The 23,092-nt window shown below is 40.1% G+C and overlaps 2 protein-coding genes across 3 annotated transcripts; both read left to right on the forward strand.

Annotated features, from left to right (window-relative positions):
- Nucleotides 1-1,782: 1,782 nt before the first annotated feature.
- Nucleotides 1,783-4,101, forward strand: LOC121508168 (E3 ubiquitin-protein ligase TRIM39-like). Its single transcript, XM_041784774.1, has 2 exons — nucleotides 1,783-1,797; nucleotides 1,973-4,101. Exon 2 carries the CDS (start codon nucleotides 1,975-1,977, stop codon nucleotides 3,634-3,636), a length of 1,662 nt encoding a protein of 553 aa, XP_041640708.1. The 5' UTR covers nucleotides 1,783-1,797; nucleotides 1,973-1,974; the 3' UTR covers nucleotides 3,637-4,101.
- Nucleotides 4,102-6,064: 1,963 nt separating this feature from the next.
- gtpbp2b (GTP binding protein 2b) lies at nucleotides 6,065-22,752 on the forward strand. Of its 2 annotated transcripts, none has more exons than XM_041784440.1 (12): nucleotides 6,065-6,428; nucleotides 12,158-12,184; nucleotides 12,386-12,570; nucleotides 12,652-12,763; nucleotides 13,102-13,299; nucleotides 14,564-14,738; nucleotides 18,340-18,559; nucleotides 19,399-19,534; nucleotides 20,156-20,214; nucleotides 20,553-20,724; nucleotides 21,102-21,266; nucleotides 21,352-22,752. In XM_041784440.1, exons 1-12 carry the CDS (start codon nucleotides 6,243-6,245, stop codon nucleotides 21,550-21,552), a joined length of 1,836 nt encoding a protein of 611 aa, XP_041640374.1. In that variant the 5' UTR covers nucleotides 6,065-6,242; the 3' UTR covers nucleotides 21,553-22,752. The 2 variants fall into 2 exon arrangements, with proteins under 2 accessions (XP_041640374.1, XP_041640375.1); XM_041784441.1 differs by having other exon boundaries at nucleotides 19,426-19,534.
- Nucleotides 22,753-23,092: the final 340 nt, after the last annotated feature.

A 23,092-nucleotide genomic window follows, 5' to 3' on the forward strand; every position in this document is an offset into this window, starting at 1 on the left:
TCATAAGTTTCACCTCAGTAAACACCGCTGAAAGCTACTTGATTTAGTGTACAGAGGAAGTGTGTCGGGAACCTTTCAAAATAAAAGCATTCTGTATAAGTGAACGGAGTTTCTCTATAGAAATGCTAAACCGGGCTTTTACTTTGAAAAACACAAAACAGAAAACTATTCATACGGTGTTTATCTTTCCTGTGACATATTCTACCAGTGTGGAGACAGAAAGCTTGACTAATAGTAGATCTTTAGAGGACAGATTTAAAAAACAGGCGCATTTAAGCTTGTGGCCTTCCTCAGGGTTATCAAGAAATACACTGTAAACATATTCTATGTGCATATTTGCCACAACCATGTAAATACGGCTCTCCATTTATCACTTTCCTGTCTAACATGGTCCACAGCCACAATATAAGACTATTATACAGCGTTTTAATGTTGTTTAAGTTGCATCTTTGTGAAACAAACAAAGATGAATGCAACTGGTTATTCACATGTCCACATTTGTGTTCATGTACAGTAAATATCCTGTTTATCAGTGTTCTCTTTCATATATCTGCCAAAATATCAGTTATCAGCCAATGTATCCGATCGGCCAATATATCAGATATCGGCTTTTCTTTAGCTCCCAATATCCATCCATCCATCCATCCATCCATCCATCCATCCACCCATCCATCCACCCACCCATCAATCCATCCATCCATCCATCATCCATCCATCCACCCACCCATCAATCCATCCATCCATCCATCCATCCATCCATCCATCCATCCACCCATCCATCCATCCATCCATCCACCCACCCATCAATCCATCCATCCATCCATCCATCCGTACATCCATCCATCCACCCATCCATCCATCCATCCATCCACCCATCCATCCATCCATCCATCCATCATCCATCCATCCGTACATCCACCCACCCATCAATCCATCCATCCATCCATCCATCCGTACATCCATCCATCCACCCATCCATCCATCCATCCATCCACCCATCCATCCACCCACCCATCCATCCATCCATCCATCCATCCATCCATCCATCCATCCATCCATCCACCCACCCATCCATCCATCCATCCATCCATCCATCCGTACATCCATCCATCCATCCATCCATCCATCCATCCATACACCCATCCATCCATCCATCCATCCATCCATCCATCCATCCATCATCCATCCATCCACCATCCATCCACCCACCCATCCATCCATCCATCCATCCATCCGTACATCCATCCATCCATCCATCCACCCATTCATCCATACACCCATCCATCCATCCATCCATCCATCCATCCGTACATCCATCCACCCATCCATCCACCCATCCATCCACCCACCCATCCATCCATCCATCCATCCATCCATCCGTACATCCATCCACCCATCCATCCACCCATCCATCCATCCACCCATCCATCCACCCACCCATCCATCCACCCACCCATCCATCCATCCACCCATCCATCCACCCACCCATCCATCCATCCATCCATCCATACATCCAGAGAGAGAGCCTGGACATCCTGTGGAGGAATCTCATTTCGGCAGCCTGTATCTCGTTCTTTCAGTCACCACCCACAGCTCATGGCCATAGGTGAGGATAGGAACGTAGATCAACTGGTAAATCGAGAGCTTCGCCTTTCGACTCAGCTTTCTCCACCCTGACAGACCGATGCAGAGACCGCATCACTGCCAACGCCGAGATACTTGAACTCCTCCACTTGGGGCAGGATCTCATTCCCAACCTGGAGAGGGAATTCCACCCTTTTCCGACCGAGGACCATGGTCTCAGATTTGGAAGTTTGATTATTTCCCAACAGAAAAAAGAGGTTTCCTACTAAGCAAACCAAAACCAGGGCTCTGTGGACCATTATATGTGACACTTAAACCTACCCATCTTTATGCCCAATGTGTTGCCTTTTTTAACCAAAATGTGTGTCTTCTGTCCTCCTCTGTGTAGATATGGCTGCTGCAAACCCTCATCAGTCTGAGGACCAGTTCCTGTGCTCCATCTGTCTAGATGTCTTCACTCATCCTGTCACCATACCATGTGGACACAACTTCTGCAAAACCTGCATCAGTGAACACTGGAACACTAAAGACCAGTACCTGTGTCCACTATGTAAGAAGGCCTTTAACACCAAACCTGAGCTGTACGTCAACACGTTCATCTCTGAGATAGTCAGTCAGTTCAGAGACAGAGCTCAGCAGGAGGCCAGCAGCAGCTCAGAGCAACCAGAGTCTGAACCAGAAGTTCTCTGTGACATCTGTACTGGAACCAAACTGACGGCCCTGAAGTCCTGCATGGACTGCCTGGTCTCCTACTGTGAGGCTCACCTGGAGCCTCACCTGACAGCTCCACGGCTGAAAAGACACCAGCTGATGGACCCCGTGGAGAACCTGGAGGACAGGATGTGTACGAAGCATGAGAAACCTCTGGAGCTGTTCTGTCAGACCGATCAGACCTGCGTCTGCATGCTCTGCTCCGTTCTGGACCACGTGACGCACAAGTTTGTTCCTCTGAAGGATGAATATGAAGGAAAGAAGGCAGAGCTGGAGGAGAAAGACGCTAAAATCCAGCAGATGATCAAGAAAAGACGACTGAAGATTCAGGAGATTGAACACTCGGTCCACCTCAGTAAGGACGCTGCAGACAGGGAGATCGCAGAAGGTGTTCGAGTCTTCACCGCTCTGAAGGAGTCTGCTGAGAGAGGCCAGGCCGAGCTCATCAACACCATCCAGAAGAAACAGGAGACTACAGAGAAGCAGGCCGAAGCATTCATCCAGGAGCTGGAGCAGGAAATCTCAGAGCTGATGAAGAGAAGTGCTAAGGTGGAGCAGCTCTCTCGCTCCAAAGACCACCTCCATCTGATCCAGAGAGTCCGGTCTCTCAGTTATACTCCTCTCGCCAAGGACTGGACCAGGGTTAATGTCCGCCAGCCCCTTTATGAGGGGACGGTGGTGGCTCAGCTGAAGGAGACTCTCAGAGCGGAGATGAAGAAGCTAAATGAAATAGAGCTGAAGAAAATCCAGCAGTATGAAGTGGATGTAACTCTGGACCCTGATACCGCTTATCCTCAGCTCATCCTGTCTAAGGATAGGAAACAAGTCCGCTATGGTGATGTTACGAGGAATGTTCCCAAAACCCCCAAAAGATTTTCTTATGTCCCCAGTGTTTTAGGAAAGCAGAGTTTCTCCTCAGGCAGATTTTATTATGAGGTCCAGGTTAAAGGGAGGACAGAGTGGACTTTAGGAGTGACCAGAGATCTGAGTAAAAGGAAGGGAGAGATCACTCTGAGTCCTCAGAAAGGTTTCTGGACTCTGGGTTTGACGAAGGGAAATAAGTACGAAGCTCTTGAGGAGGATTCGCTTCTTCTCTCTCTGGAGTCTCATCCTGAGAAGATCGGGGTGTTCGTGGACTACGATAAGGGTCTGGTCTCCTTTTATGATGTGGACTCTGCAGCCCTGATCTACAGCTTTAGAGACTGCTCCTTCATGAGGAAGCTCTACCCGTACTTCTGTTTCGTTGGTTGTGGTGATAGTGATGATGATGATGATAGTGATGATGATGATGATGGTGACTCTGTACCTCTGGTCATCTCTCCTGTCTATGTGAAGTTATAATTTGCAGAGATGTGATGTTTAAACGTTCCAGTGATCATTAAAACAGTTCTACTTCTGTATCAGTTATAGAGTACATACCGTCTGTAAATATGAGTTCGGTGTGACTGTAATTAACATAACCAGGGGTTAAATCAGCTGTCAGCAGCTCCACTCTTCATCCATGTGTGTGGAGGTTATCAGTCATGTTTGGTGACTAACCTAAGAGAGAATATTAGTTCATTGAATGTAGTTTTGTTTAGAAAGGTTTATGAAAATGGTCAGAATTTGTAGGAATGTTCTCAGCTGGGTGTATGAACTACCAAATACTCCATGAACTCACACTGAGCTTCATTTGTCCACCACTGAGAACAGCTGTGGGTCTTTGCTCATGTATTCACTGATACTCTGTGGATCTTTTTGTTATTGTGTTATTTTATATCTGTATTTTATAGATGTTGTAAAGTGAATGGTAATAATAAATTTGTATTGTGTCTTCTTTAATACACTTTTAATAACTACTACTACGAACTACTACTAATAATCACTCTTAATATTTTTTGTCATTAAGTTCTGCTGAAATGGACTGTATGTCAAACAAATCTGTAAATTACTATAAACCCCTCCATTTGAAACAGTGTGTAGAGAATAGATGTTCAAACGTATACAAAGTTACAAAGTTTACGAAAACGGGTTTACAGTTAAAAAATTCAATATTGTACTACAGCATAAATAAATTAGATTCATGTTTTTTTCTTTAATAATACTAAAAAGGTACTTTAACAGTACTACTGGGTACTTTAGTAATACTAAAAATGCACTTAAACAGTACTAATGGGTACTTTAATAGTACTGAAAGGTACTTAAACCATACTAATGGGTACTTTAATAGTACTGAAAGGTACTTTAATAGTACTAATGGGTACTTTAATAGTACTGAAAGGTACTTAAACAGTACTAACGGGTACTTTAATAGTACTGAAAGGTACTTTAATAGTACTAATGGGTACTTTACCAGAACTAAAAGGTACTTTAACACTTCTAATGGGTACTAAAAGGTACTTAAACAGTACTAATGGGTACTTTAATTGTACTGAAAGGTACTTAAACAGTACTGATGGGTACTTTAATAGTACTAATGGGTACTTTAATCATACTAATGGATTACTTTGACAATACTGAAAGGTGCTTTTATAACACTAATGGGTATTTTATTAATACTGAAAGGTGCTTTCACAATACCAATGGATACTTTAATAGTACTGATGGGTACTTAAATAGTACTAATGGGTACTTTAATAATACTAAGGGGTACTTTGATAGAACTAAAAGGTACTTTGAAAGAACCAGTGGGTACATTGATATAACTAAAATGTACTTTGATAGTACTAAAAGGTACTTCAATAGTACTGAAAGGTACTTTAGTAGAACTAATAGGTCCTTTGATAGTACTTTAAGATACTTTGATAGAACTAAAGGGCACTTTGATAATACTTAAAGGTACTTTAATAGAACTAATGGGTACCTTGATAGTACTAAAAGGAACTGTAATAGAACTAGTGGGTACTGTAATTGTTCCAATGGGTACTTTGATAGTACTAAAAAGTACTTTAATAGTACTGAAATGTACTTTAGTAGTACTAACGGGTGCTTTAATAGTACTAAAAGGTACTTTAATAGTGCTGAAAGGTACTTTAATAGTACTAATGAGTACTTTAATAGTACTGAAAGGTACTTTAATAGTACTAATGGGTACTTTACCAGAACTAAAAGGTACTTTAATACTTCTAATGGGTACTAAAAGGTACTTAAATACTACTAATTGGTACTTTAATAGTACTGAAAGGTATTTTAACAGTACTAATAGTTACTTTACCAGAACTTAAATGTACTTTAATACTACTAATGGGTACTTTACCAAAACTAAAAGGTACTTTAATAGTACTAATGGGTACTTTGATAGTACCAGTGGGCACTTTAATAGTACTGAAAGGTACCTTAATAGTACTAATCAGTACTTTAATAGTACTAAAAGGTACTTTAATAGTAGTAATGGGTACTTTAACAGTACTGAAAGGTACTGTAGTAGTACTAATGGGTCCTTTAATAGAACAAATGGGTATTTTAATAGAACTAATGGGTGCTTTAATAGAACTAATGGGTACTTTAATAAAACTAATGGGTACTTTAATAGTACTAATCGGTCCTTTTATAGAACCAAAAGGTACTTTAATAGTACTAATGGTAACTAAAAGGTACTTTAATTGTAGTAATGGGTTACTTTGATAGTACTGAAAGGTGCTTTAGTAGTACTAATGGGTACTTTCAGAGTGATGAATCTTGCTGTCTTACTTTGAAATATAAGCCGGTTTCTTATCTGGAAACTTATTTTGAAAGGATCACCAGGATGCAGTATGGCGCACAGTGACGCCCGCCTGACGGTCCCGATGATGCTGAGGAGAGAGCATCCTCCGCGGCAGGTTTCTCCTCACACAGGCCCCGTTTTCATGGATGTAATGTTAGAAATCAGAGAATTATTAATGCTAAATACCACATTACTACCGTGAGTTCACGCTGCTCCCGGTAATCTCCCGGTAATCTCGGGCTGCTGTAACTCTCCGAGCTCAGCCATGGTGGATTTATCCGGGAATGGTGCAGTGTCGCCGGGACACACCAGACACGGACAGAGCTCCGGAAATAACGGGAGGAAAACGTCGAAAAAGTCCCGAACGAGAAGAGGCAAACGGGGCCGGAGGAGACGGAACAAAAAGAACAACCGCAACAACAAAACCCCACCACCGTATTTCCCGCCGGAGGTAGCTTCCTTTAGCCTGGGGATTAACGGAACTTCAGCCCGCTAAAGCAGCCGGTGTTGTGTTTTAAAATGTGACCGTGTTAACCGGAGACTTCCAGCCGGATGTGTATGTAGATGTAGTGCTGCAAATCACGCCGAAGGCAAAAACTTTGCTTTTATTTATCAAATTTTAGTACGCAGACTAGAAATAAACATTAGTGCCTGTAGAAAGTTAAAGAAATAGGTAAAAGAAATGACGCTTTCAATCTTCAACTTCCGTCTTTAACTACCATGACCGCAGACGCATTTGGCTGGAGAACACCAGATACCATGGTCACGACTTTGTTCATTACACCGGCTAAGTTAGCTAGTGGAAATGTAGCACAGTGCATGATAGTTTCAGGCTAAAGATTGTTACTTTAACTTTAAATCGCACTAATAAACTCAATGTCTAAGATGGCGGGAAAAACGTTATTTATAGCTCGTCATTCAAACCCCCAACCCTACCCGCCGTCCTCTAGGCAAGAGAGTATGTCACACCAAAATACAGCAATTTATCATGTTTTTGGCTTAAATCTTACGGTTTAAAGGCTAAAACAGCAAACAGAAGACATTATCCGCGACAAGGAAAAACATTTACTGGTACGGCTGGTTTATCTTTAACAACAAACTTGTTCTATCATTATAACTGTCATCTTTACAAAGTTTTACTGCTGTATTCAGAGGCGGATTTGGCAAGTTTGGGGCCTTAGGGCAGTGTTTTCCTTTGCCCCCCCACACACCCCTGCCCACACACACCCACACCTACACACACACACACACACACACACACACACATTTGTATTTAAAGACAACTAACCCCTACCCCCAGGACTCAGTTAAATTAAACATAATTTTTAGGTGTTGTTATCCCAACATGATATGACTACAGACACTTGTTCTTGAGAGGGGATCTGTGTATAAACTATCTAATATTATGATCATTTATTAGGGTTACTGGAGGAAAAAAATAGAAAGGTCTGTTTTTGTTTTACCTCTTAGGCTGGCCCTGTATGTTTTATGATCATGATTGTTTTATTTATATATATTTTATTATATATTATATATATACACACACACTAAGAGTGGCCCAGGGTTATTTCAGAAATTTATGAAAAAGTAAAGAAGAGCAAAACTTGAATAAAAATATGTCATAACACATGAATATCAGAAGTTTTCCCATAATAATTAAAATTTCTGGTACATTTTGATTCACATGCAGTAAATTCAAATGGTAGTTGTTTTCGTAGAACTGTTTCATGAGGCAAAACTAAATGTATTAAAATGGAAATTCGAATACAATAGACACTCAAAGTGACAACAAAAACAGCTTGAAGTAGCAATAAAAATAAGTTAAAGGCAGAGGTGTCAGAAGTCTTCACCTTCATTCCTCAGGTAGAAGTATAGATACTAGGGTTTAAAAGACTTCTGTAGAAGTATAGATACTAGGGTTTAAAAGACTTCTGTAGAAGTATAGATACTAGGGTTTAAAAGACTTCTGTAGAAGTATAGATACTAGGGTTTAAAAGACTTCTGTAGAAGTACAAATTCTAGGGTTTAAAAAGACTTCTGTAGAAGTATAGATACTAGGGTTTAAAAGACTTCTGTAGAAGTATAGATACTAGGGTTTAAAAGACTTCTGTAGAAGTATAGATACTAGGGTTTAAAAGACTTCTGTAGAAGTATAGATACTAGGGTTTAAAAGACTTCAGTAGAAGTATAGATACTAGGGTTTAAAAGACTTCAGTAGAAGTACAGATACTAGAGTGTAAAAGACTTCAGTAGAAGTATAGATACTAGGGTTTAAAGACTTCTGTAGAAGTATAGATACTAGGATGTAAAAGACTTTTGTAGAAGTATAGATACTAGGGTTTAAAAGACTTTTGTAGAAGTATAGATACTAGGGTGTAAAAGACTTCTGTAGAAGTATAGATACTAGGGTTTAAAAAGACTTCTGTAGAAGTATAGATACTAGGGTTTAAAAGACTTCTGTAGAAGTATAGATACTAGGGTTTAAAAGACTTCTGTAGAAGTATAGATACTAGGGTTTAAAAGACTTCTACAGAAGTATAGATACTAGGGTTTAAAAGACTTCTGTAGAAGTATAGATACTAGGGTTTAAAAGACTTCTGTAGAAGTATAGATACTAGGGTTTAAAAGACTTCTGTAGAAGTATAGATACTAGGGTTTAAAAGACTTCTGTAGAAGTATAGATACTAGGGTTTAAAAGACTTCTGTAGAAGTATAGATACTAGGGTTTAAAAGACTTCTGCAGAAGTATAGATACTAGGGTTTAAAAGACTTCTGTAGAAGTATAGATTCTAGGGTTTAAAAGACTTCTGTTAAAGTATAAATTCTAGGGTTTAAGAAGACTTCTGTAGAAGTATAGATACTAGGGTTTAAAAGACTTCTGCAGAAGTACAAATTCTAGGGTTTAAAAGACTTCTGTAGAAGTACAAATTCTAGGGTTTAAAAAGACTTCTGTAGAAGTATAGATACTAGGGTTTAAAAGACTTCTGTAGAAGTATAGATACTAGGGTTTAAAAGACTTCTGTAGAAGTATAGATACTAGGGTTTAAAGACTTCAGTAGAAGTATAGATACTAGGGTTTAAAAGACTTCAGTAGAAGTATAAATACTAGGGTTTAAAAAGACTTGAAAAAGTATAGATACTAGGGTTTTAAAGACTTCTACAGAATTATAGATACTAGGGTTTAAAAAGACTTCTGTAGAAGTATAGATACTAGGGTTTAAAAAGACTTTTGTAGAAGTATAGATACTAGGGTTTAAAGACTTCTGTAGAAGTATAGATACAAGGGTTTTAAAGACTTCTACAGAAGTATAGATACTAGGGTTTAAAAGACTTCTGTAGAAGTATAGATACTAGGGTTTAAAGACTTCTGTAGAAGTATAGATACTAGGGTTTAAAAGACTTCTGTAGAAGTATAGATACTAGGGTTTAAAAGACTTCTGTAGAAGTATAGATACTAGGGTTTAAAAGACTTCTGTAGAAGTATAGATACTAGGGTTTAAAAGACTTCTGTAGAAGTATAGATACTAGGGTTTAAAGACTTCTGTAGAAGTATAGATACTAGGGTTTAAAGACTTCTGTAGAAGTATAGATACTAGGGTTTAAAGACTTCTGTAGAAGTATAGATACTAGGGTTTAAAGACTTCTGTAGAAGTATAGATACTAGGGTTTAAAAGACTTCTGTAGAAGTATAGATACTAGGGTTTAAAAGACTTCTGTAGAAGTATAGATACTAGGGTTTAAAAGACTTCTGTAGAAGTATAGATACTAGGGTTTAAAAGACTTCTGTAGAAGTATAGATACTAGGGTTTAAAAGACTTCTGTAGAAGTATAGATACTAGGGTTTAAAAGACTTCTGCAGAAGTATAGATACTAGGGTTTAAAAGACTTCTGCAGAAGTATAGATACTAGGGTTTAAAAGACTTCTGTAGAAGTATAGATACTAGGGTTTAAAAGACTTCTGCAGAAGTATGGATACTAGGGTTTAAAAGACTTCTGTAGAAGTACAAATTCTAGGGTTTAAAAGACTTCTGTTAAAGTATAAATTCTAGGGTTTAAGAAGACTTCTGTAGAAGTACAAATTCTAGGGTTTAAAAAGACTTCTGTAGAAGTATAGATACTAGGGTTTAAAAAGACTTCTGTAGAAGTATAGATACTAGGGTTTAAAAGACTTCTGCAGAAGTACAAATTCTAGGGTTTAAAAGACTTCTGTTAAAGTATAAATTCTAGGGTTTAAAAGACTTCTGTAGAAGTACAAATTCTAGGGTTTAAAAAGACTTCTGTAGAAGTATAGATACTAGGGTTTAAAAGACTTCTGCAGAAGTATAGATACTAGGGTTTAAAAGACTTCTGTAGAAGTACAAATTCTAGGGTTTAAAAGACTTCTGTTAAAGTATAAATTCTAGGGTTTAAGAAGACTTCTGTAGAAGTACAAATTCTAGGGTTTAAAAGACTTCTGTAGAAGTATAAATTCTAGGGTTTAAAAGACTTCTGTTAAAGTATAAATTCTAGGGTTTAAGAAGACTTCTGTAGAAGTACAAATTCTAGGGTTTAAAAGACTTCTGTAGAAGTATAAATTCTAGGGTTTAAAAGACTTCTGTTAAAGTATAAATTCTAGGGTTTAAGAAGACTTCTGTAGAAGTACAAATTCTAGGGTTTAAAAGACTTCTGTAGAAGTACAAATTCTAGGGTTTAAAAGACTTCTGTTAAAGTATAAATTCTAGGGTTTAAGAAGACTTCTGTAGAAGTATAGATACTAGGGTTTAAAAGACTTCTGTAGAAGTATAGATACTAGGGTTTAAACGATGACAAGCCGGAATTAAAACGAGCCATAATAAAACAGGAGCAATGAGGCTAATCATAAAATGTAAGGAGTAGAAGTAAAAAGACGGCTGAAAAATAATTACTCCAGTAAAGTATAGATACCCAAAATTTCTTCTGAAGTAAGGTAACAAAGTATTTGTCTGGTTAAAGGGGGGGATAATGGTCCAAAAGTGGCAAAAATGTGGTAAAAAAAAAAAAAAAAGAGAGAAAAGTGACTAAAATGGGATAGAAGCACTCAAGAGTGGCAAACATGAGCAAAAAACAGGAAACAAGTAGTATTTAAGGGCAAAAGTAGCTTAAATGGACAAAAATGGGATAAAAGTGGCTAAAGAAGTTGCAAAAAGAGAAAACAAGTGGCATTTAATGGCAAAAGGTAGCTTATATGGGTGAAAAGTGGTGAAAAACATGGTGAAAATGGGACAAAAGGGGTACTTAATGGCAAAAGTAGCTTAAATGGGCAAAAAGTGCCAAAAAATGTGAAAAAGGGTAAAAATGGGCAAGAAGTAGTGGCAAAAGTGGGCACAAAAGTAGGGAAAAAGTAGTATTTAATGGTAGAGGAAGCTTATTTGGGTGAAAAGTGGCAGAAAATGGCGAAATGGGATAGCCTAAATGTGGCAAAAATGAGAAAATTATGTCTGACATTTAAAGCCTTCTGTATCAGTCTGGGAAACAAACAGATTAATGTGGTTAACTTCTGAGGTCGAAGTTTCCCCTTTTAAGGTTTTCTGGGGGAATAATATTTAGAATTAAGACTAGAAAGAGCCACAGGTTGAGTATGACTGGTTTAAATCTTTGTATTTATAATTGCCTTATTTAGACAGTCCTATGGTGTTAATGCTTTGGCCGTGAGAATAAAATAAATATAACCCTCTTATAAACAAAGAGCCTATCTGTGCTCTGAATAAACATCTGGTGAAATCTGAGCTTTGTTAAACTAAGTTTAAAGGAGTATTTTAACAACAATGGACAATTTATTCAGAAAAAAAATCCATTTATGTTTTTTCTTTCTGGTCATGTTTCATCCAATATTTTTCTTTTACATTTTTGTCATTTAGAGCTGGATTTTATTCCACTACAACATGACGAAGTTTAGCTGATATTTCTCACTTGAATGAGTGTTTAAAATGTCAAACAGGCAGAATCCAGGCCAGTACAGGAGGAGGAGGTAACCTAGCAGTGCTGGGCTCCAGGTTTCTGCCCACCTTTGCCAGATGGTAAAGTCTAATTCTGTCCTGTACTTCAGACAAAAAGGCCTCAGGAAAAAAGGCATCAGGATTCAGTCTTCGGTGTTTTTATCAGCCACATTAGCCGCTGTTGTTTACTGTTAAATCTTCATCTCTTGTTTCTGTCTCCTTCCAGGCTGAAGAAGGAAACATCGAGTACAAGGTAGCTCACCCTCCATGCTCTGCTGGTTGTTGTTGGTCGCTGCACATGTAGTTAAGCAGAAAGTAAAAAGTCTATGTTTGTGGCTCTCTGCAGGTTTTTCCTGCTCAGCTTGTCTGCAGGAACTTCTCTGAAGCGCTGGCTTTAAACATTCTAGATTTAAACTGAGTTTGATCTCTTTTGTCCCCTCTGCTGTTGCCGTAGTTGAAGCTGGTTAATCCCACTCAGTATCGCTTCGAGCACCTGGCCACGCAGCTGAAATGGCGTCTGCAGGAGGGCCGCGGCGAGGCCGTCTACCAGATCGGAGTGGAGGACAACGGCCTGCTGGTGGGCCTGACCGAGGCGGACATGAGGGCGTCGCTGAAGACCTTGAAGAGGATGGCAGAGAAGTAGGTCACATGATCAGAACGTACCCCATCTGCTTTCTGAGCTCCGAAGGTCAGAAAAGTGATTTTTGTTCTGATCATCAGAGTCGGAGCCGACATCACGCTCCTCAGAGAGAGGGAGGTGGACTACGACTCGGACAGAAACACTCGCAAAATTGCTGAAGTCCTGGTCCGAAAAGTTCCTGATGACCAGCAGGTGAGAGGCCGGTTCGTCCTGATGACTTCCTGTTTCTCTACATCTAATTCTGTAGATGTAGAGAAACAGGAAGTCATCCCAGGACCCTCAGAGTCTAACTCTACTCTAGTCCACTCAAGTTAGCGTGACATTTCCACCTAAAACGGACCCAAACATTCATTTCACGCTCATCCTGCCACTTTCAGTGTCTTTGGTTTGATCGGATTCATTTCTGTAGGACCAAACACGTCTGACAATGGCGTGAGGTGTTCAAAACCACCACATTCTACATCATGTTGTCGTTCTCCTGGCTTGTCTAACACCGTATGTTAAAGACGTGTTTGTGTTGGCTTGGGCAGTTCCTGGATCTGCGGGTGGCGGTGCTGGGGAACGTGGACTCGGGGAAGTCGACCCTGCTGGGCGTGTTGACGCAGGGCGAGCTGGACAACGGCAGAGGACGAGCTCGACTCAACCTCTTCAGACACCTGCACGAGATCCAGACGGGACGGACGTCCAGCATCAGCTTCGAGATCCTCGGCTTCAACAGCAAAGGAGAGGTGAGAGGAAGTGGGAGGGGAAAAACGCCGCAGGAGTGCCAGAGCAGCGTTCCTCAACCCTGCTCAGACAAAGAGCCAAACCGTTGAAAATTACATTTGCAAGAGCCACAGTCTAAGAGGTGGACATTAGAGGTGGTCAATTAAAATAAGTTAAAGGTGGCGAGAAAGGGCAGAAAGCAGTAAACACTGGGGAAAAGTGGCAAAAATGAGTGAAAAGTGATTAAAATGGGCAACAATCAGAAAAAAAGGTGGCAAAAATGGGCAAAAAGTGGCATGTAGTTGCAAAAGGCAGCTCAAATGGGCGAGGAATGGCAAGTGACTAAAGGGAGTGGCAATAATGGGCTTAAAGTAGCAAAAACTGGGAAAAAAATGGGTGGAAAGTGGCAAATGGATGGGGAAGCAACCAAAAAAATTAGTTAAAGGTGGCACTAATGGTCCCCAAAGTGGCAAAAACATTGCAAAAATGAGTCAAAAGTAACTAAAATGAGCAAAAATCAGAAAAAAAGGGGAAAAATGGGCAAAAAAGGGAATTTAGTTGCAAAAGGCAGCTTAAATTGGCGAGAAGTGGCAAATAAATGCAAAAAGCAGGATAAAAGTGTCAAAAAGGGGAGAAAAGCGACTAAAGGGAGTGGCAAAAATGGGCTTAAAGTGTCAAACACTGGAGAAAAGTGGCAAAACAGGGCAGAAATTGGAAAATGGATGAGGAAGTGCCTAAAAAATTAGTTAAAGGTGGCAATATTGGTCCCAAAAGTGACAAAAATGTTGCAAAATTGAATGGAAAGGGACTAAAATGGGCAAAAATCAGAAACAAAGGTGGGAAAAATGGGTGAAAAGTGGGATTCAATACCAAAAGGCAGCTTACATGGGCGAGAACTGGCAAAGAAAATGAAAAATAGGGGCAAGAATTTGCAAAAAGCAGGATAAAAGTGTCAAAAATGGGCTGAAAGCAGTAATAAAATAAGTAGCAACAAAAATGCAAATAAGGGCGATGGAAATATGCAGACAACAAATAGAGGTGGACAGTTAAAGCTGCTGTAGACGTGTGGGAAACAAACTGGTTAATGTGGCTCATTTCTGAGGTCAAAGTTCCTTTTTTAGGGTTTTCTGGGGGAATGATATTTCAGATTTAGACATAAAAGAGCCACAGGTTGAGTATGACTGTACTAGAGTGATGATGAACGGGGGGCGGTCACATGATCTTAAAGCTTAAATAGAGTGGGGGCGTGGCCTCTTTGTTGACGGTTTGCTCTGGAACCTGCTGCAGGTGGTGAACTACAGCGAGTCTCGGACAGCGGAGGAGATCTGTGAGAGCTCGTCTAAGATGATCACCTTCATCGACCTGGCCGGACACCACAAGTACCTGAAAACGACCATCTTTGGCCTCACTAGCTACTGCCCCGACTTCGCCATGCTGGTGGTGAGCGCCAACACGGGCATCGGTGAGCTGCAGAGTCATTCATATGCTTTCAGAGGATAAACAGGTTCATATTTCTGTTTAAAGGTGTTGCATCCCTTCATAAGAAGATCTTTGTTTACAAGACCTGAGCATGAATGAAGCTCCTGAAGCTCCTGAAGCTCTTGAAGCTTTCTGATCTCCTAACCAGGGCTGATCAGCTGTAAAAAACAAACTAATGTTTGTCCTCAGATGTTGGAAAGGAATCTATTCTTAAAAAGGAGTATTCAGAAGTTTTCCTGCATCTTTTATTAACAAATCGAGGAATGAACCGCTCTCAGGTGTAGACTCGAACGTTCTCAGGTACAGAGGGTACGGTGTTAGAGAGCCTAAGACTTCACAGAGTTAATAATAATGATAATAATGATAATAATAATAATAATGATAATAAAATGATATAATAATAATACATTTTTATTTATAAACGCCTTCCTGAACACTCAGGGTCACTTTACAGATGAAAACAAGTTCAGTAGAAACAACAGATGAAAGATAACACAGCAGAGTTCTTCATTAGTTTCAGTAAAATCAGAGTTTGATTTTCTGTTTTTATGGCTGCTCTGGTTTCCTGATGTCTGTGATGATTAAAGGCTTCAGTTTAGAGCAGGGGTGGTACAGTGACACCATATTTTTGTTATAACTGACCCTAAAATCTGAGGTCTGCAGATTTCCTCCAGTATAAAAATGTAAACTAAATCTGGATAATTTAAGATATCCTTAAGTCATCAAAATGTGAAAAAAATTAAAGAGTAAAAATAATAAGACAAAAAGAAACATGAAAAAAGAAATTCATTTGTGTATTCATTTCATATTTTCAATTTTGCATTCCATAATAATGACTTTAATTGATTATTTGTGCTTTTATTTCACATTTTAAACTTTTACATTTATCATTTTTACTTTTTATCTCGTATTTGAACCTTTTAAACTTATAATTTTGACTTTATCTAATGATTTAAGCTTTTTCAATTTATAATTCAGAACTTTTATCTCATATTTTGACTTTGTGAATTTTTTTATTTTCAGTTTTATCTTTTCAATTTATTATTTTGTTTTTTATCTGATATTTTGACATTTTAGTCGACCCTTTTATCTTGTAAGTCATATCTTTGCCTTTTAAACATGATTGTGACTTTGTTTTTTATGTATTTTAAAGGCATTATTTTAACATCTAATTTTTGTGTTTTAACCTTTCAGACGTATAAGTTTGACTTTTAATCTCAGATTTTGAGCCTTTTTACTCATCATTTACCATCAGTGCTAGTTTTTTATTACTGGTGAAAATGAGGTTAACAGTTTGGTTGAATGTGGACCCTGTTAGGCCCTCAGGCTAGACCTGAATCCAGAATCCGGCCCCTGCTGTGTCTGAGTCTGACACCCCTGGTTTAGAGTTTAAATCCTGAGTAGAAATTCAGTAGAAGACACTGAAACGGCTTCTATAACCACCAGCAGAGGTCAGCAGTGAGCCGTGATCAGATTTAAGGTTTTCATGAATAGATTTACTGCTGCTTTATTTTTTATTGGTTCAGCTGCTGTTTGTTTTCTAGAAGTATTAAAAGATCATAATTATGCCCCAAAATATTCCCAAACAGCCGTCCCATCCTCTAGAATTCCAAAGACCTGGTTTAGATGTTTTATTCTGCAGCCAGTTTAATTTCAAACCTTAATATGCAAACACAGATAAAAGAGTTTGAATAAGAGAATCCATCTGTTTATATGAAGCATCCTTTAAGGCTGATCATCAACAGGTGGTCTGGGGGCCATATCAGGCCCCTTAAAGCTCCCCCTCGGCCACCAGAAGATGGAAATGTGCAGAGGATGGAAGATTTTGTAGTCTTTGGGGCGGGGGTCAACAAGTACAAGCACAAGGGCCAGATTTAGTCTGGACAGAGACTCTGGGGGCCGGACTTTCAAATAAACCCAAGTTAAATGAATATTTTGCTCTGATTAATGTTATTGTATGATTATTGTATTGTATTGTACACTATTGTAGTAGTATTTGTATTTCCTTTCAAACGCAGACATTTTTAGGCATTAGTGAGATCTAACCCTGCCCCTGGACCCCTGAAAATCCCAGAGAATGGGCCCTCCCCCTCTGGGATTAAGCACCAGTATTAACTCTTTTTTTAACCCTCCGTTCACGACTTAATCGTTACTTACAACCATTTCTGCAGCGTTTTTACCCTTCCTATTCCATTGTGGTCATTTTTGTCCCTTTTAAACCAACTAACAGTGTGTCGCTGTTAAACTCCTTTATGCAACTTTCCTGACGTTTATTGCCCGTGTGCCGCTCTTTAACCGCTTTTCACTACTTTGCCAGGATATTTTTACAGCTTTTAACCAATTGTTGATACTTTTTGCCTCTTTCACCTACATTTTTCCTTTTTTAACCCATTTTAAAACACTTTTCCTACATGTTTTATCCCTTTTGTGCCACTCTTGTACCCATATTTTCCACTTGTCATCTTTTTTTTATCATGTTTTAACCTCTTTGCATTCCTTTTTTTGCACCATTTTTGCCACTTTAACCCATTTTTGATACAATTTTCTGTCTTTAACCCTATTTTTTCCTTTTTAACCCCTTTTAAACCACTTTTCCTGCATGTTTTATCCCTTTTGTGCCACTCTTGTATCCATTTTTTCTACTTTTTAATCTATTTTTGTCCCGTTTTATCTCTTTTCATTACTTTTTTTGAACCGTTTTTGCCCCTTTAGCCTATTTTTGGTACTCTTTGCCCCTGTTTCCCCTTTTACCATTTTTTGCACACATTTTTCCCTCTTTTCACCACTTGTCCTGACAGTTTTTGTCCCTTTGTGCCACTTATTTTGCCACTCTCTAATCCCTTTTCATCACTTAATCTGTCATTTTTCCAACATTTCTGCCAGTCTTAGCCCGTTTTTAGAATATTTACTAACAATGGCTGACAGGTGAGTTTCAGTAAAGCAGATAAAAGTTACATCATTCTGAAACTATTTTAGCATTAACTGTTTTTGGGTTGATTTAACAGCTGCAGACATTCAGAGCCAAAAGATCCTCTTAACACCACAGCATCTTCTTTTTCTCCTTCTCTGAGTTCAGAGATCTTCTGGGAGCTTTGGGCGGCCTGAGATGGCCCTCGGGCCACCAGTTGATGATCTTTAGTCTTTTACTTCAAGCCTGATCCGTTTCATCAGGTACTTTATCAGGAAATCAGGAATCCAGCCCTGATTAAATCTGCAGTTTTCTGTGTCAGCTTTAAGCTTTAAAATGTTTTTTCCTGCCTGAGAATCCAAACAAAAGTCTGGTTTCCCGCTCCTGTTTTTAACCAATCACAACACAGTGTGCAGTATCAGACCCAGTGGTTTCATAAAATACCTTTGGACAAAAATACAGGTCCTATTAAAGTTAGACGTTAATTAGAACAGAATGATTTTAAAACCACCAATCAGATTTCTCTTATAAAATTTACTGTTTTTACCATAAAAACCAGGACCAATCAGAGAGACGGGACAAACAGGTATGCTATAATGTTCCCCTGCAGCGGGCCCAGTGGTTTCTGGGTAATGAAGTCCTTTATCCTGATGTCAGCTTCCTCTCTTCTGTCCAGCCGGAACGACCAGAGAACACCTGGGTCTGGCCATGGCGCTGAAAGTTCCCATCTTCATCGTGGTCAGTAAAGTGGACCTGTGCTCGCGCGGCACCGTGGACAGGACGGTCCGTCAGCTGGAGCGGGTCCTGAAGCAACCGGGCTGCAACAAGGTTCCCATGGTGATATCGAACCCCGACGACGCCGTGACGGCCGCGCAGCAGTTCGCACAGTCTGCATGGTACGCGTGAATACTGAAAATATTATAAATAAGACTGAAAATATTATAAATAAGAATTAAAAATATTGTAAATAATACTGAAAATATTATAAATAATACTGAAAATATTATAAATACTACTGAAAATATTATAAATAATACTGAAAATATTATAAATAATACTGAAAATATTATAAATACTACTGAAAATATTAGAAGTGAAACAGAAAATATTATAAATAATACTGAAAATATTATGAATAAGACTGAAAATATTATAAATAATACTGAAAATATTATGAATAAGACTGAAAATATTATAAATAATACTGAAAATATTATAAATAATATTGAAAATGTTATAAATAATACTGAAAATGTTATAAATAATACTGAAAATATTATAAATAATACTGAAAATGTTATAAATAATACTGAAAATATTAGAAGTGAAACAGAAAATATTATAAATAATACTGAAAATATTATGAATAAGACTGAAAATATTATAAATAATACTGAAAATATTATAAATAATACTGAAAATATTATAAATAATACTGAAAATATCATGAATAAGACTGAAAATATTATAAATAATACTGAAAATATTATAAATAATACTGAAAATATTATAAATAATACTGAAAATATTATAAATAATACTGAAAATATCATGAATAATACTGAAAATATTATAAATAATACTGAAAATATCATGAATAAGACTGAAAATATTATAAATAATACTGAAAATATTATAAATAATACTGAAAATGTTATAAATAATACTGAAAATATTATAAATACTACTGAAAATATTAGAAGTGAGAAGCATCCGGTCTTGTGTGTGTGTGCAGCATCACGCCCATCTTCACCTTGTCCAGTGTGTCTGGAGAGAGTCTGGACCTGCTGAAGGTTTTCCTGAACATCCTCCCTCCTCTGAGCAACAGTAAGGAGCAGGAGGAGCTGATGCAGCAGCTTACCGAGTTCCAGGTACAACGACGGCTACACACACACACACCCACACACACACACAGACACACACACACCCCTAAACACACACACACTAACAATGGAACAATGGAAATAAATAAATACTTCCTAAACTATCTAAATCTTAGAAGCTTGGAGCTGATTTCAGCCAGGACCCCTGGTAAAGAAACCCATGATTAGCAGTGATAAATAATTATTAATCAGCTCTTATTACCGGTATTCACGTTTGGCGGTGTGGCTGTTCCAGGACCCCCCTCCCTTCCATGAGCCTGTGTGGAAAGCATCAAGCAGCACACGTTCCTGCCTTTCCTGTCTTAGAAGGAACGCCTGAGGCAGCGAGCAGAGCAGGCATCACTGATGGAGTCAGAGGCAGAATAAAGGAGGAGCTGGGGAGGAGGAGGGTTGAAAAAAGTGGCTTTCAGAGGGAGCAGCGAGGCGTGGCCAGGCCGGAGCGGTTTAGATACGGCAGCATGAGTGTGATTAGCCAATAGCGTGCTTAGAGTGGATCAGCTGATCCCTGATGTCTGAACTATACTGTTGATTTGTCATACGTCTCAGAGACAACATGAACATTTAAACTGACAGATGAAGGACTCTGAGATTCTGATTGTGTGTTTGCAGGTGGATGAGATCTACTCTGTCCCTGATGTCGGCACCGTGGTGGGAGGAACTCTGTACAGGTGAGGAACCAATCACAGCGGCCAGAGACTAATATGAGAACCTTTATGACAACATTACTGAAACTGAAACGTGGCGCTCTAACTCTGGCCAAGTGACCTGAAGAGATGGCGGTCTCTGTCAGGATCTGAACCCGGAGGTTAGGGTGGAGTTGGACTTTTCGTTTTGAAGCAGTGAAACAGCCCCAGACTTGTCTTTACGGCTTTATCTTCTTCGTTATTGTCTGAGATCGTTAGCCTGCTTGTCTCTTTTGCTCGGGTTTAGCGGCTGCAGAGAACCTCGGTCTGGTGGAATCCGGGCCCTTTGGTCCTGGATTCTGAACTCTTTGTGTGTGTTTCAGCGGAGTGTGTCGGGAGGGCGAGCGGCTGGTGGTCGGCCCCACAGACGAGGGTCGGTTCCTGCGTCTGAAGGTGGGCAGCATCCAGAGGAACCGCTCGGCCTGCAGGGTGCTGAGGGCCGGACAGGCCGCCACGCTCGCTTTGGGGAACTTTGACCGCTCGCTGCTGCGTAAGGTAAGAGGACTTAAAACCCAGCCCCCAGGGCAAATGTAGGCGTGTTTAAGGTCACGATTATATGTCGTTACAGGCTGACTCTCTGTTGCAGTTTGACTGTTCTTCTTCAAGGTTCTTGGTGTATGGAGTCATTATTGTTGCAAATCTCAAGAATGTATTTTAGCATCTTGATGTTGGTCTCTTACCATTCAGAGCTGAGCAGAGCCCAGAATCACTGAGTCATGATCTCAGAATGTTAAAAGGAGCTCTGGAGTTTTGTGACAATAATGACCCCATAGACTGTACAAAGACCCCTGCTCCATCTGCAGCCTCAGAAACACAGCGCTGATGTCAGCGTGTTCTCTGTGATGATGCTGATGTGTGATTGGTTGCTGCAGGGCATGGTGATGGTCAGCCCTAAGATGAACCCGACCATCTGCTGTCAGTTTGAAGCCGCCATCGTGCTCCTCTTCCACGCCAAGACCTTCCGCCGGGGCTCACAGGTCACCGTCCACGTCGGCAACGTGCGGCAGACTGCCATTGTGGAGTGTCTCCACGGGAAGGTGGGTGTTGCCTCATTTTAGACACATAAAGATGGTGGTTAGGGCGCCACCCTGCTGCCATGGTAACCACGTGTCTGTCCTGCAGGAGGAGCTGCGTACGGGCGAGAGAGCCGTGGTCCGCTTCCGCTTCATCAAACACCCCGAGTACCTGCGACTGGGCGCCAAGCTGCTCTTCAGGGAGGGCGTCACCAAAGGCATCGGCCACGTTGCCCGTCTGCTGCCTCCCTCCCAGAACCATGACCAGAACCAGAACCAAAACCATGACCAGAACCTGCAGGAGCCCTGAAGACGTCCATCCTGCATCAAGAACTTTCAGGCGGGCTCCTCCCCTGCCACGTGTCGGCGTATGTCTCCGCCCCTCCTGGATCTTTCATTCTGTCCTTGTTCTGTCCCGCTGTGATGTCATCGGCGCCCTCTTCCTCTCTGCAGACTTTCGTGTCTTGACTCGGAGCTGGCTGACCTCGTGGACTTAAGCCTCGACCGTTAATCTGAGGCCGTGGCGTGAGAAGGCGGCGGGATTATTTTGGGGGGATTTGAGGAACGGATGGATGTAACTGTGCTCGGGGAGGATTGACCCCTCGGTCGGCCCCCTCCTCAACATCAAATCTGCACGCGCTCAGAGGGAACATGGCGCTCTGGAGAGGAGGATTATTCCCTCAAACATTCAGGACTGTGATGGTTTCACATTTTCAGCTCAAACTTCAAAAACAGAAGATTTAACGCCACATTTTTAAGAGTACGGTGGCTGACGAGGGTCATTTTTAGACATTTTATGTTGAAAAGATACACACATAAATCCACTCTGAGTGAAAATTGGAGAAGGAAAGACGGTTAAAGAAGTTTCTACTGGAATGTTTTTATTCATGTAACTGAAGAGTTCAAAGGGCATTCAGAAGACATAAAGACAGAAGTAGAAGCTAATCACAATAATTACCTTCAGATCAACATGTTTTTGTCCCTTCAGAGCCTCCGTATGTTTCAGATCAACTCTCTTTCAGACTGAACTTTGAATTTGTGCGTCTACAGACGACTGTGGCTGAAATGTTTGCATCCTGGTTTCCGGTTCGTTCTCTCTGTCCGTGTTTCGTGCTGATATTAAAGTTTGTAGGTTTGATGTAAACGGCAGCTTTCTGCAGCTAAAAACATAACCTGCATGCTCTCTGACCGGCGGTGGAAACTTTAACTCCTGTTTATGAGATGAAACGTGTATCCGCTGTTGAACCTGCTTCTGGTTTTTATTCCCAGGTTCTGTGTAAGCCTAAATATGGAATGTACTCTCCATGGATCCTGTGCAGCATCCTGAAATGCTCACTGTTCAGATGGAGTTAGTGTTGACTTTGCACTTTGCTTTCTGATTCTGCATGCGTGTCCACGGCGGCGTGGGCGGTCCCGCAGCTCGATGAGTGATGACGTGTGAGACTGAACCTTTACAGAGTGGATTTATCAGTTTGTTTTCCTGACTGTCACTCTAGCTAATAAACCTTAAAACAGCACAGGTTCAGTGTGTTTCTTTATTTCACTGGAAGAATTAAAGCTACCTGTTCTTCCTTCAGTCAGCGCGAGCCCGGTTTCAACCTTTGAAGGCATTCCTGAGATGTTGCGTCCGTAAACAGGTGATGAACATGAGGCCCGTTCAGGTCGAGTCATGTTGGACCCCCTCAGAGACGCGGAGGTGTTCAGATCAGACATTTTTACCTGCCTGCTAGAGAAAGAACGGACATGGAGCCTCTAAAAGAAGAACAGCACCCAGAGGAAGGTCATTAGAGTTTTATTTTCAAAAATCCATCTGTTCATGAGTCCATCAGCGGTAAAGCAGTCTCCTGTCT

The sequence above is a fragment of the Cheilinus undulatus genome, linkage group 4 (genome assembly GCF_018320785.1).
Source record: "Cheilinus undulatus linkage group 4, ASM1832078v1, whole genome shotgun sequence".
NCBI classification, from domain to species: Eukaryota; Metazoa; Chordata; class Actinopteri; order Labriformes; family Labridae; genus Cheilinus; species Cheilinus undulatus.